Source organism: Notolabrus celidotus, chromosome 5, assembly GCF_009762535.1.
Source record: "Notolabrus celidotus isolate fNotCel1 chromosome 5, fNotCel1.pri, whole genome shotgun sequence".
Lineage (NCBI taxonomy): Eukaryota > Metazoa > Chordata > Actinopteri > Labriformes > Labridae > Notolabrus > Notolabrus celidotus.
In genome coordinates this window covers 17298445-17319983 of record NC_048276.1, presented here as the reverse complement: position 1 = coordinate 17319983, position 21539 = coordinate 17298445, and the positions used below count along the sequence as shown (strand labels likewise).

The window sequence follows — 21539 nt, the reverse complement described above, 5'->3', positions numbered from 1 at the left end:
CTGATATCCAGACAAATCAGCTCTGACCTGCTGCATGAGGATCTCTGGGTCATCAGGCACCACGTCTCCATCCACTACCGGCCCGAAGGCAATATGATAGCGTGCAGGCTGAATGTCTTGGTCCACCAGCTCCCGGAAACTCTTCCTCCGCAGGCAGTCTACCAAGGCAGCCATGTCCCCCAGAGTGCAGCCGACCTTCCTCGCCAGGATCTTGGTGTACATGACGGGTCGGTAGTTGACCGCCCAGCTGGAGATGGCTGAGCCGCTCTGTGCGATGGCCCTCTGGAACAAACCTGTACATACACAGCGGATATAAAAAAAACATACGATCACACATTCTCTCTCAGTGCGGCTTTTTTTTTTTCTTCCTCTGACACACTTTCGCCAGCAGCTGATGGGGCCTTCAAGGCCTTACAGTGTGCGTGCGTTAAATAATGTATATGTTGGAGGAGGAGCGATTGTAGAGTATTACATATGAAGCAAGATGAAGCAGATACCCTGCTGCTTTTTATAGCTGCAGAAAATCTTTGGGAGCATTAGGAGAAGGAAAATGAAGAGCTTCCATTTCATACAAGGAGAGACAGCAGCAAGAAAAATGGTGACAACTCCACACATGGCAGTGGGCTTGATGGCCGCGTTGGAGAAAGCGAGAGAGACAGAACGAGAGAGATGGAGGGAGAGAAAGAAAACTGCTCGCACTGTTGCACCGCTGCACTGTTATGTAAAGTGGCTTGCTGTCCCTCTGTTTTATCTGCAGATTCTGTCATTAATAATTAAGCCCCCCCATATTCTGCATGTGCCCCACCCCCGCTCCTCTCCCTGTGAAATCAATTAAGAAGCCTCTCAGCTGCAGCTCCAGCTCTGCTCCTCATCTCATCTCTGCTCTGCACACACATACACTCTGTCTCTCTCTCTCACTCTCTCTCTTTCTCACTCACTCACACACACACACACACACACAAACACACACACACACACACACACACACACACACACACACACACAAACACACACACAAACACACACACACACACACACACACACACACACACACACACGCACACACGCACACACACACACACACACACACACACACACACACACACACACACACACACACACACACCGCTTTTAATACATTTTCACCCACCAACTTTCCCTTCTCTATATGTTGTTATATTTTGGTTTCAAAATGAAGAAGGAGAACATTTGTGTGACTAATCCAAGTGCAACAACTCCTAACGATAATACTGATGCTCTACTTTCCTATTTTGACATTACAGCCACTGTTAACACGAGCAAAAACACCATCATCTTGATCATAAATAAACAACATTATGGAGCCAAGCAGATCCAATTTTTAAGGGATTTTGGAGTAATACAATAAAACAAACCCAGAGAGTCACTTGGACAGCAGTCTGCCTGTGTGAGTGTTTTTCTTTGTCTATGGACAGAGAGCAGCCAACATTAGCTGGCGACTTGACAACCACTAACAACCTGGCTGTTTCTACACAATTATTCAAATGCTCTTCTACGTCCTCCTGAATGATATCCTGTTGTCCTGCAGGAAAGAATAAAAGATGTTTGTTTGCTTACACGCACTGGAGAATACCTGTCATACAGTATAAATAACAATAACAATGATTTTATTTTACCTATCAGAGATGGGTTTGTCAGTTTGAAAGCTAATAGCTCGGTAACATCATGTATTAGTATCTCAGTTCTTTGTTAAGTAAGAAATGCTATTCACATTTTGAGCTCTACCAGCTAAGATTATGTCAGGGGATTAGTGATCAGACATCTGGTTGGTGTCTCAGAGATCTACCATTCATAAAACTCTAAAGGAAGTACAATCCAGATCTTTATAAGCAGTAATCTGCTGTGCTTCACTCGGAGGTGCCATGGCTGCTTTAAGTCTTCTCTGTATTGTCTGAATCTGCATTTTCACAAACATCTCATCATAAAGAAATTGCACGTTGGCTGAACATAAATGCATTTTCATATTGGTTTGAAAAAGATAAATAATTATCCACATACAGTATTTAAAAAATAACCCTGCTATTTACTTTAAAAAAAACAGCTGGTTAGTGCTGTTTGTACTAGTAACATGACACTTTTTCAAATACAAAATTTTCTAGTCACACAGTGGTCTGAAATAGAGACAGAGAGAGCAGTGACCAAAACAAATCTGACTTCAGTGCTTTCAGAAGTACTTCTTTACAGGGATAACTGGTTAGAGGAGGTGGCTGTCACATACCTGAATCATTAGTGTGCACTGAATAGTGTCAGACTGCTAAAGTAGAACCAAATAAACTCAAGAGCCTTAAAAAACTCTAATTAAGCTGCAAAGATATCAAAAACTTAAATATTAAATGCGTTTGTTATCCCAATGAGACCTGCAAAGTTTACATGTGTTGTTTTCTCATACAGATAAAACGACCAGATTCAGATCACATTTAAGTACTAGATGTAAATGGCTTCTTAACAGATGATGTAAAAGTCTTGTTTTTACAGAGATCAAATATTTTATTTTTGAACTTTACAATACAAGTAAGGAGTGATGTTTAGTTAGCAGGTGGTAATACTAAATGGACTCCTGACAAGATGAGACAAGACCCTGATTCACATTACCTGCCTACCAACCAAAAATACAAATAAGTAGTTGACACTAAGTATTGACCCAGAGATGATTTTATGGATTTAAATATGACAAAGCTAAAGGTAGTTCAACATAACTTTTCAATTTCTATTTTCTCCTCACTCAACCACTCAGCTTGTAACACTGACAAAGCTTACACTGTGTCAGTTTTCTTCAATTATCCTCCATGTTCTTTAATGATGCTATTGGTAAGTAGGGTTTTTGCCACATTGTCAACAGGAAGAGGTGAGATCATAAACAGTACACTAAATGTGCCGTAACTCCATCCTGTGGATTGATTTGATATGCGTGACGTGTGATCAGCTTGTCTTGTGTTGCCTCTGCTATTCAGAATCAATGACCCTTGCAAAGGAGTTTTGACCAATCAGAATCAAGAATTTAACACAGCCAGGTGATTAGCAAGAAAGCCTGGTAGTAAGTGAATTGAATTTTTTCCAAATCTAATCAATAATGTTACATAAAGCTGCAGATATTTGGGGGTATTCAAAATGGGCATGAAACTCAGTCTGTATACAGGGTTTAATGTTTTTCTCGGATAAATATATTCAACTTAGAATTGTGGGATCTGGTTGCCCGTTTAGTTCAGATAGAGCAGGCACTCCACGTACAGAGGCTACAGTCCTAGATGCACTTGTCCCAAGATGGATTTCCAGTCCTGACAGGATTTGGTGGGTGTTATCCCCCACTCTTTTTCACATTTCCTGTCTCTCTCAAGCTGTCCTATCAAATAAAGGCTAAAAGCCACCAAAATAACCTGAAATGAGAATTGTGGGATTGGATTATTTCTTCTTTTTTTTTTTAAACCTGTAAAGGATGTCAATGTTGGAAAAAGTTTGGGAACATATACTGTGTAGTGCTCTATTTATTGCTGTTTTCAACAAACCCCACAAATCAAGTAGTGCTCCAGTGGCGCTTGCTGTGAAATCAGTGAATCATCAGAGGTTAGACTGAGTTCTCTGTAATTTTGCTGTTGGGAGGACAAATTGTATGATTACTGACCAAGAGTGGCTTTTTAAACTGTCCATCTATTAAAAGGGACAGGATTATTTTAAAATGCATCTTGAAAAGAGCACCAGTAACACGCATGTTTATTGTGGGTCTGCTTGGAGGAAGTCGCCAGAGTAACAAGCTGTATTTAAACACAGACCTACAGTGTCAAAATCAAAACACAAATAAAACTTGAACAATATGATACTATGTAGGTGTTGAATAATGAGACATCTTCACAGTGTTCTTCATTTAGAGTAAAATGTATCATAGTAAGTTGAATAAATACTGTAGGATTATTTTTATTGCAGACGGAGGGTTTTGTCTGTGTAGGTCGTGATCTTTGTCCCTCATGAAATGACGTTTTTAAGGATTATTATAGGCTCAAGGTGAGTAATGGTTTTATGTAAAACAACCAACTGCTTTCATCCATCTGTCGACTCCGTCACTGACCGGGTTGACAATTCTTTTTTTTTTCCTTTGAATTTGATGAATATTTTCATTGTACAGTGTTTATTGAAAATATATGTATAGTCTATACAGCAGACATGGTGGATGAGTCATTCCTGATTATTGCATCCCTTCACTTTAGGGGATATTGCTGTCCATTTTTATGTGGGTAAGGCTGTTCATTGAAATTACTAACATCCTCTGTGGAGAGATACACTACCCACACTGTCCTAAAATGTTAATCCCCCATGAGCAGGGTATATGACTGCTAATGTGACCATGACAGTGGAATAAACTCACCCTCTGAGTGGTGGGAGAGGATGAGCAGGTTCACACAGGCAGCACCAGCTCCTGAACCAAAAATGGTGATTCTCTCTGGGTCTCCTCCAAAGTGGCCAATGTTTTCATTGAGCCAGCGCAGGGCCTGGATCTGGTCCAACAGGCCATAGTTCCCCTTTGCAGACTGGTCCCCTGTGCTGAGAAAACCTGCAGGGTAAATGAGAACAAACACAGTGAGGGAAAGAGGAAGATAATACTGATTATGTGTCGAAAAGAGGAGCGGGAAGGAAACTCAGGGCCACAGAACAACACAATCCAGTGTGTTTGTTTGCTTTCTTACAGAAAAATATCCCACATAAACAGAAGATGGCATCCTGTCATTGTCAGGAACTTCTCAGCCTCGAACTCTGCAAGTCTGAGGAGATTTCACACAGAAAGCTTGCCAAATTACTCATTTTTAATACCCACGCTGGAACTACAACACAGTTAAGAGAACTTGTCAGCAGAGAGAGGAGGAGAGCAACAGAAGGCATGTTTCACCTACTTCCAGGACACACATTTACACAGTAGGTGCACACCCACAACAAGATAAATAAACTGAACAAAATGTCACAAACACACACACACACACGTAAACAGAATCCTTTGTTCTTATTATATTATAATTACAGCACGTGTTGGAAGCAGCACCAGTCTTTTCCACTATGAAAGAAGAGGAGCAATTCTAAATTTTGGCTGTGTTGATGACTTCACTACCAGGAAATGTAAATTATTAAATTAACTATAAACTCCCCAGATTAGTCGTGTGGTGCATGATTTAAAAAAAGAAGAAAAAGAATGAGCACCCGTAATGAAGTTGGCCCATTCATCTTTGGTTTTTCTGGTGTGAATAGCACTTCCCAGTAGGAAGAACTGTTTTGTAATTTCGACATGTTTTGCGTCACATCTTGAGCATGAGCAGGATTTCCAAAAAGTGCCCATGACTAATATTAGAACTTCATCCCTCCAAATTAAATCGCAAGGACACACTTTTAGGCCAACTGGGGGCAGCATAAACAACCTACAACAGAACAACTTATATACATATTACATACCTATTATGCTTTACTGCTTTTGTGTTACAAATATGAGTGAGTTTTTTATAATAATGCAGTCAATATTTTAATTATGCTCTAAGTATTAAGTTTACATCAATCATCTCTTTGTATTATAGTCAGCACCATCATACTTAAATTATCACCAGTGACAACATGTGTATCCACACCAGCCTGATCTGAAATCTTATGATGAGAGCTTTAAGATCATAGAGGCCTGCCTGTGTCTGAATCTGTCTCACAGCAAAATTGATGACACTGGAACAAAACAAACTGCAGGGTGTCACACCAAAACAATGAGCTGAAAGATCTTTAACATCTCCTTAGAGCTGAGGGGAACTGCACAGCCAGGGCTTGGTTGTTATGAACAAATTTAAACTACTGGATTGGATCAAATTGTGAGAACAGGCTGTTCAAAAGAAAAGAGAATTACAAAATCAGATGAGATCAAGTAATCCAAGCTTAGTTTTCAGTAAGTTAAACTTTAAGGTTGTGTTGTTCAAAACTTTTGAGCATGGTTGGATAGCATTGATCTTATAGTAATCTAGATTTATCCCAGCAGAAGGTGTATTTAGGCTGGATTACAGGAACAAAATGTACTTTAACTGTTAAGTAGATCAAATAAAATAACATAGTCCAAATTATGTAGATATTGAAACTATTTTCAATATTTCGCTCTTGAATTGCCGCATCATTACAATGACACAGTGGATGAGGCTGACATTGGATTTGGAAATAGAATTCTTAACATAATAATTCACTCACAACTGTCCATATCAAACAATCTATTAATTGCAAAGCAGCTGTTAGGATATTATGTTCTATGTAGATTTTGGCACCCTCTGCCGAAAAAGTGTGAAGTAACAAACTGCATTTTGGTCAATGGTAGTCCAAATTTGCTCATTTTCAATAGTCTTTATCTGGATCCATTTAATCATATCCAAATTTTCTTTGAAAAATTGAGCTGAGTTTCCTGATCCTGGATAGGAAACAGGATGTTCAAATCCAGCTCATTCTTATCCAGATCAAACCTTTTTGACAACTAGGCCAAAGTCATATTACCCAGTGGGTCATCTCTATGAGGAACATACAGTATTTGGAAAATACGCTGTCATTATAATATGAAAGTACCAGACATTAGTAACTTTAAAATGAATCTGTTCACTGTCTTTAGAACAACAGTTTGTGATTACAATGTCAACATATACTAAGATCTTTTGAGGCAAAGCAACCCCATTCAAAGACTTGTCCTTAATGTGACAGTCAGTGAGTGATTTTAACTTGTTAAACTCTGGATGAAAAACAATACTAAATTTAAACTGCATTTAATGTCACCATAATGGGTATATTTCTTAAATCCTAAATTCTTATTTTGAACAAACATTTTCAAGGAATTGTTGTTGAAGTTTCCTTGTGTAGAGGAAAGAAACACAGAACGAGGTATCTGGAGGAGCAGTTGGCTAGAACGGGACAGCAATAAAGCTCAGTATAGAGAGTACACAGAGACAGATGGTGGAAGAGGACAGTCAGCATGTTCTCAAGTGTGTTGAACAGCAAATTAAGTTTAATTGTTGATGATTATAATGTCAGTGGTGTTGATGATGATGGTGGTGATGATAACCTGCCAAATTGACCTCTCTTCAGCTGTCTGTGTGACACATACACACATGTCTCATTGCACACCCTTCACTGTACTTTCACTGCAGTCAACAACTCTCTGAACCTGAGTGTTTTTGTTGGATTCCCCCGATTTGATTATGATTCACAGGACAGAGCGAGGTCCAAATTCTTTGCTGAATACAACCAAAGCTTTTGTTTCATGAGGTTGGTTTTTTTTGCTGTGTTTCGTGTTTGGAAAGAGATGTGGGAAATTTCGTTTTCATTCAAAATTTCAACAAGGAAAAATCAAGGTTTCTTAATGTGATACATTTGAAAGTAATCATATTTAGACACCTATGAATAAATAATTTTAACTGAGTTCATTTGGTTAAATAAACAAGTATTGTACATGAATAAAAAAGGAAGGAAAAGGGCTTTAATGGATGCCGACAGTATTATCTAACCTTGATAAATGCTTGATATGTTTGCTAGGACAACATTAATTAAATCTTATGTAGATTAAGGTCAACCTCCTCTGAGATGTTCAGTGTGTGTCTTTATCTGAATGCCTACCTTGAAAAAATGTTGTGATGTTGGTACACAGATTCAGTGACCTGGAAGTTGTACTTAAACAGCAGAAACACAGATGCTAATTAAATTAAAGCCATGGTTGGCTTATATTCTGTTAAAGCCTCACTAATGAGTTTTAAGCTATTTGTATAATGGGCTGAAATTCCTACTGGTGTCTCTATGTGACTTATTAAAACAATGAGACCATAATCATGAAAACTGATTATTTCTATTATGGTATTTTTAAGTTTAAAATCACTTCAGCAAGGTAGGATAGAAAGTGATTAAGTGCACACTGTCAACACAGCCTCTCTTTTAGATTTAGAGGACAGATTTATACATGGTGATGAGTTTGACATCTAAAAGGAAGTAGGGAGAGATTTTTGTTTCAAAAAGAAAAAAACACGTACACGTGTATGGGAGAGAATCAACAAAGAGATGAGAGGAACCATTGTCCACTAGTGATGTTCGTTACCATCGATTTTGTTTCCGATCCAATACTGAGTAAAATTCAGGATGGCATCAGCGCTACCGATCCGATACTGATACTTGGTGCAAATACACCTAATGTGTCTGGTAAATCTAAAAAAAGTAGTGTATTTCTGAGTAATTTATTTAGTTATTTTAAACTTGTAAGTATATTGAGGTAGCAGCCTCATTTACAATATAGCCGAGCTAATACAACAACAGAAAAACCAAACAGAGGACACAATCATACAAAATATGTGAAAATGGTGTTTTAAACACAAAAAAAAAGAAGAAAATAAGAAAAACATTAAAATCATTAAAATAAATTATTGTTTAATTATTAAGAACTAGAACTAGTAGTTCCCACCAACCGCATATCATTAAGACAAGATCTCAATGGTTTAGTTACTTTCCACTGTGTTCCTGTTAATGATATACATTGCCTCAAATGACTGAAGTATCAAAAGTATTGATATTTTGATTTGAGAATCGATTTTAGAGCATAAAGATCTGGTATCAGAAGTATCGATATTTCAGTATCGATCCACACATTACTAATGTCCACAGAAGTTATCAAAACCGACATAAACAGGAAGTCCCTCACATGAGCTTTAAAAAGTCTCAGAACTCTTGAAATCAAAATAAATCAGATGGTAAATTAACAGTTCCGCAATTTATTACTCAAAACATTAACCAAATCATTAAAACAAACAGTCATCTTTTACTTGCTGATGATAATGAGACAATGATTCTGAGAAACCACTGCTCTATTAAATTGTGATAGAAAAAATAATAGGATTACCAAATTTATAAGTAACATTATCTGCTCTCCCATAGAGCAGTGCTAAGTGCTGGATAGATTATTAAAAACACAGAAATCTTGTTAGCAGTATTAGCTTGAAAGGATGACTCCAAGTAATCAAGACACACTCTGCATGTTTGCTGTGTAATTGTATTATCCTTAGATCATCGCCGCTGTTAGCCTGATGTGACTCTGACCTGGTAACGTATCAGCGCTGACCTGAGTCGCTCATCAGAAACCAAAGGCATGTGGAAGTGTCTGCTCCGTGTATGCCCAGTCGAGTGCTGAGCTGCCTGCCTGCCACTGTTGCCTGGCAACTGTCCAGGGCTTCAGGCAAAATGATATGGACAGACACTCACAAAAGCACTTGCATACACACAATCAAGCACTCCCATATTCAAGTACACCAACAGCTGTATGCAACACAAAGTCAACATTGAGTGTAGCATGCTAGCATGAGCGAGTGCCTTTTGGTGCAAGGGCAACGTGAGGAGAGGAAACCTGGTGTATCTTAAACCATTAAAGATAAGTCAAACACGTACTCTCCTCTCCTCTCCTCTCTTTCTCTTTCAGTTTAAGTTTTCTTTCTGATCCCCCCCATCTGCTGAGTTGGGCTTCCTACTGACTTTAGCGCTGAGAGCAGCAGTTTATGAGGCTGAACTCATGCATATTCAACACTTGCTTTAGGTAACGGCCAAGGAACTGTGAGGAGAGTCATCAACCTCTAAGTAAAGACACAGGCTGAAGAAATGAATGGATGACAGAAAACAGAGGGGAAGTGAGCCTCTCAGGGAGGGAAATTTAAAGCAGAAATATTTACTGAATAATAAGTAGGTGTCTTTTCAAAGAATCTACACGTCTGATAATAGCTGCTCTTGCCAATCATGGTTAGAAAGTTATTGAAAAGTGAGTGCATTTTTCTAATCATGAAAGCATAATGAACTCTACCACTGCATGAAAAAAATGGTAAAAGCTCTTTGTCTATATACACTGATTAGATGAGTCATAGTGAGAGCCATTATCCTGCAATGATATCTGATTGCATTCACAAGGGAGACATATTACTATAGAGAGCAGATCATGTACTGTATTTAATAAGTGGATGTAGCCTCTTGGTTTCAAAAGTAAAGCCAAAGTGTAAGTGCCTTCAATCTGCATCCTTTCTACTGGCCACATGGGGTGACTCAGCTGTTTGCAAAAATAAGTCTGACCCTGGATTTTTCGAGTAGTTTCGAGTGAGCACGCCAATTCTCTTTCTTATGACCCTTGAAAAGAACGTGGAAGAATGACCTGTCTTCTGTTTGTGGTTTTTTTATTATTACTACAGCAGCTATTATTTTCCTAATTAGCCTATGGTCTTAGTTGCTAGTTTCAATTCTTTGGTACAGCTTTTTGTCAATTTTTGTAAGGACTGTATGCTAAATAGTCAAAAAGCCGGGTGTGGTTTTAGGTGCTACTACCTATAATTGGCAAACTGCTACATTTGAGATTAAATTAGATTAGATTCAATGTCTTGTCATTGGACATGTCACAAGTACAAGCAATTAAATACATATTGCACCTAACCAGAAGTGCTTTAGCAGTAAGTTAAATAATATAAATAATACAGAATATACAGAGGTATGAATGATGTATAAATGTAATATAATATGTATCTACATGAGTGACTATTGACTGTTGCTACAGGTATGTACAAGCTATGACATGTTCACACAATGGCCATTAGTGGTTTGTTGGTAGCGAACGACTCAGCTCTAATGTTGTGTTCACACCAAACGTGAAAGTGAATTACATGTAAAGTCAATGAAAAGATGTGAGTTTTTGTCAGTCAACATGTATGACGCAAATTGGGTGGCACAAATGGAGCGAGTTATACGTAATTTGCAACACTTTCATTGCTCTACTCTGCTCCTGTGGTGACGTATAATGTGAAGAACAAACTAGCAGAAGTTTGTTCATCTGGAAATGGGGGAAAAAATTGACAGTGTCCGCTAACCCGAACTGTATGACAGCAACCATTTTTTTTGGTTTGTTATTAAAACAGGAATAAAAAGTGCTCACTTTGTGGAAAGCGAGTAAGATGGTATTATATAAGTGGTAACTTGTGCAAAAGACATGCAGCCAATGGTCGCGGCCGGGAATCAAACCGGCGACCTCTGCAATAAGGAGTATCGCCTCTGCATGTGGGGCGCTTTGATTGTTAGGCCACCAGTGCCCCGAAAACCTTTATCTATTATTTGATTCCAGCTATCGGTTGTACTAGTAAGTTTGCACTGACCTAATTAGCATAACAGACCCCTCGGCTATTGGTACTTGCATACACGCAAATGAACAAAGTTATTTATGTTATTTCAGGTTATTCACAGAAAACACCTTATAACACTCCCATGGATAAAAAAAACCAACCCATATCCAACTGATTAAACAAAGAAAACCCAGGATAGGAATCAACAAACATGAAATCCTTGACTTGAGCGGCTGAGCCATGAGCAATCCCCATTCAAGAAGCCTCTGCCTCCTGAAGGCAGCACTTGGGCTTTAAACACTCAAGACCAGGTGCGCCTCGTTAGCAATCAGCAGATTCACCTGAGCTAAGACAACAGAGGAGGAAAAGGGACTAACAGCACAGGGAAAACATATGGCAGTAACAGGCTGTAAGTCATAAATGTTGGGTATCTATAATTCTATTACTTCTACATGGATGGAAAGACAGTTAACAGTGAAAATCTGGGGGTGAATCTGCCATAATACAATGTAAAATAACATTTGATAACCCCCCCATATGGTCCCCAGCCCCTAGCGTGCTCTTATATCCCCGTTATATAGTTCTACTTGTTCAGTAAATTCTTAAAAAATGTTGGCGCTTCCTTTCCCCACCTCTTCTGCGGACACTACTCCTACTATATATATATATATAACTAGTTTTTATTTAAATAGACCTTTCAGTTTCTCAATCTTATTTGATTACTTACTATGTTACTGCTGTTAAAAATGTGTGTTTGTAAATAATAGACATGTTAATATTTTCAAACCAGAGTTTACTGTACAGAAGTTTGTAGCTGCAGTTTTTAGACTGTTTATACGCAACACCAGTCCACAATTTTGTTAGATGTTTTATCAAGAAGTTATTTTTTCTTTACAACTGTTAAATGTATGTTGGAGTGTTATTTGTGCTCCCTGATTCAATTTGTGGGCAAGTTGTATTCAGTCTGGATTGTACAGTTCTTTGTAAGTTTGTTTTTTTTATCAAGAGAGGAGATGGGGGAAGTTTGAAGGAGTAAAAAATAAAAAATAAAGTGCTGCTTTTGTCTAAACAAAAGACTAGTTTGATTTCAGTATATACCTGTTGTAATTAATAATTGTATGTAAATTGAAATGTGTAGAATATGTTTTTTTGCAACACTGAAAATAAATGAATAAATAAAATAACATTTGACAACCCAATAACTATCTGTAGACAACAGCTAATGCTAACATTCAATAACTTTCAATCAGCTAACTGACATTAAAAAGTAAGCATGTTGACAAGCTATTTGTTCCTAGCTTACATTGTGGTAGCCATGGGTTATCAAACATTATGTCAGCTAGTGAGTTATTAAACATGCTGTTTGATCTTGAAATACGGCCACATTTCCATCCAGATTTTCACGGTTCATTGTCTTTTCAGTTGTCTACGAGTGAATTAAGTGAGTTCTTTCAACTACAGAGAGACATTCTAATATTTATCCAACCTATTGTCCACATATGGTGACAGCCGAAACTTTGGGGCTTGAAAAGTGGCTCAAAATGTAATGGGTGATGCTATGGTGGCAGTCTATGGAACAGACATGTATCAGACAGATTTATTCTTAAATTGTGAGACAAGAGACATGCATAGTACAAACTAGAAGCAGCAGCTCCGCATCAAGTATTTTCACAGTATATTAAGTGTTTTACTCCGTACAACTACAATTTCTGTTAAAGTCAACACCACTCACAAAACCACAGTCCAGAACTGAACTGCGGTCAGTCGCCTGACTCTTTGACTACTGAGACGGGAACATACATCTGCAGAGTAATTTTTAGGACTGAGTAGAGTGACTGCAGTGGGTCACTGAACAAATTTCTGTGAACACAGACGGAAAAAAAAAAAAGAAAGGACAGGAGGGTGGGGAGGGGAGGGAGTTGGAAAAGAGGAAAGGATAAAAAAAGCCCCACAGACATAAGACAGGTATTAAACCAAATATTGCCCAAAGCTAATGTCATTGAAGGACATATTATGTAAGTCCTGTGTGACGTCACACAGGAGATGATGAGGGATGTCAGAAAATCAGAGGGAAGACATTGCCTCTTTATACACGCAGACAAGATGATTGAAGAGAGAAAACAAGGTAATATTTCTGTGTATTCTGAGTCACGAAATTAATCAAGCAAAAGTAGATGCACTGTTTCAAAAAAAGGAGAAAAAAACATTAGCAGATGGTTAACGTCTCCTGCACATTGAAGACTAAAGAATCTGTTTGGATGATTGGAATAAAGTGGATTTGATCATTCAGTGTTGTGCTGCAACCTTGAGGATTATCTTCTTTGTATAAAGGTAACCGTGCATTATATGACCTTTCACTAAACTGTTAGCAGCATGCACTCAAAACTTTACATCTTATTTTAATCTAATTTTATTTTAGAACACACTCTCACTCTGATGTGCAGTTTTTTATCCTAAAAAACTCTGAATTTTTGAAAACAAGTTTGTACAGCATGAAACAAACAAGAGGCTGCTTGTTTTTCTTCACACATGACAGCAACATGATCATTATAATATATCAAAGATTTGTTGCTTCATAACATCCCTCTCATTTTCTTATACTTTGATTATCAAAATTTTCACACAAACCTGTTAAGTCTCCTTGATGGCAGTAGTAGATCAATATGTCTTTTTGACAGGAAGATGCAAAAAAGTAACAAATAGTTTATAATTGGCCTTCCTCCTGCTGAACTAATATCATTTCAGCACCCGTCATAGGCTTCGAATGCCATTGTATTTATAACCCAACTTATTTCACTCAATTTCTCCCCTCAAAGGTCCATTCAAAGGCACCAAGCTGTGCAATAAAACCAGGCTGTCATGCACATTTGAAAAGTAATGCTTCAAACTTCAAACTTCACTCTGACACTAAAGACGTTTCAAAGCCGTTCGAAGAAAGTTTCATTTCCGAAACTACTGATCTGCGATGAAAATGTCAATCAAAGCTGATCAAAATATGTGAATGAAACCCTTCAAACAGGGCTTTGTTTGCTGACAGAACATTCAGTCACAGGGCTCGTGGTAAAGCTACTTTAATTAATGAAGTGATGTTATATTAGTGAGTCAGGCAAAATCAAGTAAAACTTTGTACAGCACCATTTTAAATGCTGGTTACACAGCACTCTACATCAAATTACAACTGTTATCGAGACGTCAATATGTTAACAGTTTCATCCTCCCTGTCATCATGACCAATGTGCATTAATTAATTGATTACTCTTTACTGACGTTTTAGCACTATTAAAGATTGAGATACAAATGCTTTCTGTTTGCAAATTACTCACATTCCTGCAGTAAGCCTTCACCAGATTACCTCAAAACAAAAAAGACTTAAACCTTCACATTTTAACCCTCATATTAGTTACGGATCAAATTGACCCATTTTAAAGTTCGAAGATCTAAAAAGAAATGTTAAAAGTATTTTTTCAATATGAAACTTCTCCTGCTTGGCTTAACTAATGTGAAAAAAATAGAAAATGAAAATGGTTCATTTCACACATTTGCAACCCTCCCTGCATGTTTGTATTACATAGATACTGTTTGTCGGTCAATTTGATCTTGCAGTCGAAATTGAGGAGAAAAGGGGTCAGAATTGTTAAATGCTAAATGTTTCTTTGCAACTGTGTGACATATTTCACCACAGTCACTTTCCAATGTACATAAACAAAGATTTAACATGAATTTTCATAAAAAAACGAGTGAGTTATACTCATTGAACCATGATCTGTGAGAATTAAAGAACACCAATGCACTTAATATTGATTTAAATGCTTAGTAATGGAGTTAATAATGAGATTTTTAAAATATTTATCGGGTTTTTTTGGGTTCTGACACTTTGAATCATTAAAAATGCCCTGGGTCAAGTTGACCCAGGAACATTATTGTTGTCCCTAATAAAAAAAACTTAAACCTAAATAGGGACATTGAACCATCCCTGGCCACGCCCCTGGCCACGCCCCTGGACGCGTCCCTGAGTCTTAAGCATAACTTGCAGTGTGTCTTAACTTCATGATTTCTGAGCAGATTATTGGATTTGTATTCACATTGGAGATCAAAGATTATATCAGTCACTCTGAACATATTTGTCTTGAGATTTTAAGACTTTTTCACTCAAATTGTGGTATTTCCCTCAAACTGTAACTTGGCCTCAAACTTCTCCCTCTGCTTCACAACTTCAACTGTTGGCCCAGCATAAAAAAAAGACTTATAGTCAACAGGCATCATAGCAAGGACGTTACTATTTCTCAAGTGTAATGTTCACCTAATATAATGCAAATGTACCCATGAACACATGGTATGGACTAATAGACTACAGCAGCACACACTGATGTTCAGGGTACAGTTGATATTTAGGGTACTATAGAGACCTTGAGATTCTAAATTTGATTTTCAAACATGTGGCGTGTAAGATGTTGAGTCTCAAGTATGACTGGCTGCATTAATTATCTCCTTGTATTTGATTGGTCCAGCTGTGCTGCTGGCTGCCAGCCTGGGAGGCAGATTGGCGTCAGTCTTGGTCAATATACCCATAAGTCAAAACTTTTCAATGTGAACTTTACCTATAAGGTGGAATCAACTCTTCTACATCCTGAAAGAACAAAATACCTTCGACACAACTTAATCTTTCCATGTGATTCATCACACTTGATGAATGAAATCACACTTGATGAATCACACTTAGCCATCATATTCTATAATAAGGCAGAGAAAGCAGAACTATTATTGCATTGTATATAAATGTACTTCCATTAGGTTTTGTTTACATTTCATTTGTAGATCCAAATCTGTGTGAACCTTGCCACAATCAGAATGACATGCAAGCAAATGATTATGTTTTCCTGTGCCGTCATCACTGTCAGTGCACTGTAGACAAAATGTGGGGAGAGAAGTGTAAGCTATTGCTTACAGAGTGGGAAGATTGTGTCTCTGTGCAGGGAGTGGGAGGTGTGTTTCATTTGTATTTAGGGATGGCTCAGTTGTGACAAGGCAGCAGGCTGATATTAATTGACAGCAGAATGTGTGCTGGCTAAAAATACTGTTTATGTCATATTTTAAGGGATGTTTTTGACAACAACGGGCCACACAATTTGAACAGATGCCCGATATTCACTGTGCTAAGTAGTATTTGTGGATGCGCTGACACTGTTTGATTTGACTTGTGCTAAAAATGATTACAAGAGCATGAGCTTATGAAATTATGTTCATTAGGTCACTTGTAAAATGGTGTTTACTGGTGTGTCACAAACAAGGAACATTAGCACATTATTTCTGGACACATCATTTATAACTGAACAATCTGTGCAGGAGATTTGGACAGAGTACAAGAAGCTTAGGTGAATACATCTCTATCCACACTCTGTAATTTGAAGACTGACACTACTAAACATTATCATTTTCAACAACATAACAGTCATTTTAGTATAAATATAGTACTGAACCGGGTACAGAATAATTAACAGCAGTTTTTTGTAAGGTTTTGTAGGAAAGTAAGAGAACACTTTAAAGAAGTTCCCACATCAGAACACCCTTCATTGAAAGATTTATGTAGATATATAATCTTTTTGAGGTCCCTTAAGACATAACATGATCTCAGAGTGTCGCAACTCATTTTTTAACATCAGCGCACACTTCACTTCAATTTTTCAACTTCATGTCATCATCCAGGCTTTTAAAAAGTCCCTTGTTCTTATATAATATATGTGTATAAAAAGCATAAATGGCGTAAGACACCAACCTTAAAGCTACTCTGATCAGTCCTTTTAAGAGTAATGGATGAAACAATAGTGCGAGGCCACTTGTAATGATCAATACACACCTTGACATTGCAGAGCCCCTCAGCTCTACAAAGACATTTGGCTTCTTACAGCTCTCTGTTTTGGCTTTATTGTCTGCAGCTATGAAGTGATTTATGTCTTACCATGTTTTATGTAGATGTCTACTGAATGCTGATGATCAGTGTCACCTGCGGCATTACATTCTCCTGTGGGTGCTATAACAATAAAGAAAGCTGAGTTCTCCTGCTGTAAGATATGTGGTGGTAGGACCTACATTTACCAGGATGCATTGTGCATGAGCAGCTTCAACCTCTGCACTGCTTAGCTAACAAGTTCTTTGGCCATATTCCAAGTTGTCTTTAAAATGTATCCTCGTCCATAACGACCTCTACACTCAAATTTTTGCTGTGAAGACTAAAATAGGTGGAGAATATAATCAAAGCTGAAATAGCCAGGAGTTCCTGCAGATAACCAACTAACCTTTAATGTTCTTCTTTGATGTTATACTCCTTATTTCAAGCTGCATAATTTAAAACATCTAAAATAGCAGCCAAAGAAGCAGATCTGTCTCACAGGAGCTGGTGGAGACCAAAACAGAGCTCAAAGTAACCTAGTTAGTGTATTTAGATTTTTCAAACAGCCATTAATCTGAATCTGAATTAATCTGTTGCTCTGTGTCTGCTGGACATGTGAATAAGCATTTGCTTGCTCACAGGTGAGCCATAAAAGAAAAGACAAACAGTGTTGTGAATGCTGATGTTGCTCTGTGAATAGAGGCTCATCCAAATGAATGTTAATGCTACTCTGTCTGCTGGATGTGTGAGCGGGCAGCTGTTTGCTAACACTTCGTCATTTCAACTTTAATAGGTGATAATTTATCAGTATTGTGTTTACAGCTTGTTGCACCTTTCCCAGGGTATTATAATAAACAGACCAAACAGACCAGCAATGATCTACTTTGGGTGTTAGCATGCACAAAACATGGGCAGCTTTAGCAACGCTGATAGCAAAATAAGTTGCTTTCAATGGATCTAAATCTGTTTTTAACTGCTTGAAACAGAAGGAAATTGAGTTGTGATAAATCATCACTCAGACCCCAAGTGTCGCCTTGCACAACTGTAAATAACAAAAGAACATTTTGGCAGAATGAAACCAGACAAATATTAAATTTATTACTGCTTTTTGTCTGTGAAAAGCTGGAATGCTCACTTAGAAGCAAGAATCTGAAGCTGGACAAAGAGCACAGAGAAACGTTTCCAGAAGAAGCGTTTCATCTCTCTTCCTGAGGTGAAAAATGTTCTCACTCTGCGAGCCCACGACGGTGGGCCTTTCCCCAGAGTTCATTAATTAGTTAATTAGTTAATTAGTCTGAACAGATGGCTATGCAACACAAATCAGAAGGCTCTGTGGAGCCTGGAGCAGGAGGAAGGTAGGAGAAGGTGAGCCGAGCAGCAATCTGGTTTCTCAACTGTCACCAAACCTCTGAACCAGGCCGTGTTCAGCAGACATTTTCTTCTCATTCACCCATTTTACTCCACGACAACAGGGATTTATCATACATTTATACAAAAATTCTGAGAATATATTCTTTTGAAGGGTTAATTACACAAATATATGTCAGAAAGAGCTCCAGCAGTTAAATCATATGTAAGGTTGCTGTGGTCACACTGCAGGAGAATCATTAAAATGAATACTTTGCATCAGCGCCAAATTTAAAAAGCATTTCTGAGGGTTTATTTTTAGCCTGCTCCCATCTCCCCCCTTCTGTTTCCTTTCCCCCACTGTCTCTCTGTGAGTCTTCCTCACTCATCTGTCTCTATTCCCTGCTCTCTCTCCTCTTCCTGACTCCTCATCACTCTGTTAAAGGCGCAGGCATTGAATGAAATGAGCTTGGCATGTGTAAGCTCCTGTGTGTGTAAGTACAGGATAATACCAAAGATTAGAACATAAAACTATTAAAAACACGGTATGCTTGTGTTTCTCACTTTGCCTCAAATTCAGTGTCAGAGAAGAGGAGCGCCATTAAAAATTCAGATGAATGGTGCATTATTCATATATATGTTTTACGCACGGCACGCAACCAAGTAGTGCGTACACACAGACACACACGGTCACATGAAAAAGATATTTGTGTGCAAACATGCATGTTTATGTTACATCAACATACAAACACACACAAGGATAATCTGCTTAGTACAGTAACCTATTTAAAGCATATCAGAGGGAGAGACAGAGGGAGAGAGAGAGAGAGAGAGAGAGGAGAGAGAGAGAGACAGAGGAGAGGGAGAGAGAGAGAGAGAGAGAGGAGAGAGAGAGAGAGAGAGAGAGAGAGGAGAGAGAGAGAGAGTACACATTCGCCCACATAACAAAATTTTCAACAATGTTCAAGGAATCGAGGACACTGCGTCATCGCTCATAATCACTCAGCAGGATCACCCTCCACCTCTATGTGGATGTATTTTATATGTATTTTGGTGACTGTGCGTGGAGGTTTAAGGAAATAAACACTCTATATGAGATGCATTAATGAACTTAAGATATCTTCAACCTGATTTTTATATGTAGTTCAATGACTGTGCATAGATTTTAACAACAGTGTAAATCCGCCTGGTTAAGGTCAGAACAAGGTGAGAGGTCTTTTAGGGAGGCAATCAAAGATACTACTGCAGTAACTCTTGATTTAACACACAATTTTAAATAGGTCCTTTTTGATCACCTACAAAGAACAGCATGGCCTCACCCTCCCCTCAGTTACATTTTTGATCTACTCATTCTTTATTCACCTCAGGTCCACTCTGATCAGCACATCTCAGCCTTCTTTCCATCCTCTGCGGAAACTGCAACACAAAAGGTGAGACCCAACTGTCGCGTGTTGTTGTAGTGCACTACACGATTGAACATCATCACCCTTTGCTGATTTGCACCAGAATTACTAGCTGGTTAAACACATTACTAATATTTTGATCAATGCAGGCTCACAATGCTGACCGCAAAGAAGATACAACGCTTTCCAAAACTATACTGTTATTCTGGTATAAAGAGTGACCCTGTTAACTGGATACTTTCACTTCAATGTGTCTGTGGTTGTCAGAGTTACAAGAGCAGTTAAAAACAGAGAGAGTCCCTTGCCATCATAATGTCAACATGTACTCATCAGATATGTCTTTAGTGAATAACTAAACAAAGAGGCATCCACAAGGACTCTTTCTGTTTTTAAGAGGTGTTGTAACAATAACCACGGACAAATTAGCTGAAAGTCATCACTCAACAAGGTAACAAGTTAAACCAAAACACCAGCTTGCACGTCATTCTGTGTGTGTGTGTGTTTGCGATATCTGTGCTTGCTGCAAGGGGGTTGAGTACGTACCACATCATGTGTGTGTGTTTGCTGTTTAAAGTTGATTGACAACAGTATCCTGCTGTTGGGCAGCCTAAGCATGTTAATCTAGGCATAACTTTGAAGGTCTTTTAATGGTCGACTGATTATGACTTTTAAATGTATATTTTATCTTTTACAGCAGTGGCTTTTATCTACTGATTTGCTGTCATGCTTGGTGGGAGTTTGTCTTGTGTGTTACCCACATAGCAAGAGGCCAAGTTCAGTTTTATTTGGTGATTTGTAGTTATGTTTTGTGGGACATTGTAATATGTTCATAACACACAAATAACACCCACACATTACAGCAGCATTTCATCTAGCTGTAGGTTTCATTATTTGAAAAGGTGATGAATTATTTCAAATATTAATTAAAAAGGCTACATGCAATAGTTTCTTTGACTGCGTTTAGCTGAGTTAAATAAACTGTGCTCAACATTGGCTAGTACGGATTAAAGTTCCTGTTTAATCTATTTGGAAATGTGTCACTTAGGAACATCCCAATTTCTAATAGAGTCAAGTTTAGGATCAATTTCGTAACTCATCAGCTATTGTTTGCTAAAGATGCAGCCTCTGGGAGCAATGACCTACTTTTTGATGCTTCTGGTGTAGCCAGTGGTTAACAATAAAGGACTTCTGAGCAAGACTTCCTTTCCTGTGAATTCCTGTGAATGGCCATTGTCACAGTTGGTCTGGCAACTTCAGAAGCAACATACAGTGTTACAAAACAATGTCTAAGAGCAGTTAGCTGCACTCACATGCTGGCATCTGTTTAGATGTATCAATCAAAGCTAAATCAATGTTGTACTGCCAATAGCTTCAGGCATTGCCATGTGGCTGATGCAATGCCCCCTGAAATGCTAGTGGATGGCGCTACTCAGACTACAAACAGCAACCAGAAAATATCTAATGCCTCAAATCCTGTGCCTTGAGATTCTGTTTTCATACTGAAGCTGTAAACAGTGATTAGTATGGGACAAGCCATCTTGTTGATCCTCATTCCTGACTTGTGTTTTTGTGTGTGTATTTCTTTTTTCACTCTTGACTTCTACATTTGTATGTACACTATGTTTTTGTATGTAAGTGCATTAAGGTTTGGTTCAATAAACATACTCTACAATACATGAGTGCACTTCAGACATCTTCAACAACACTCCCAGCAACATGATGATTTAATGTACCAGGTTAGGGAAGGAA

General features: G+C 38.2%; 1 protein-coding gene across 6 annotated transcripts in view; it reads right to left on the bottom strand.

Moving 5' to 3' along the window:
• nlgn2b (neuroligin 2b) overlaps positions 1-21539 on the bottom strand; it is a 203547-nt gene that overhangs the window by 9175 nt on the left and 172833 nt on the right. For all 6 annotated transcript variants that reach the window (XM_034684217.1, XM_034684220.1, XM_034684219.1 and 3 more), the window contains 2 exons: positions 4397-4582; positions 28-293 (listed from right to left, as the gene is read on the bottom strand). In XM_034684217.1, the coding sequence (XP_034540108.1) occupies positions 28-293; positions 4397-4582 (452 nt within the window). The remainder of the gene's footprint in view (positions 1-27; positions 294-4396; positions 4583-21539) is intronic.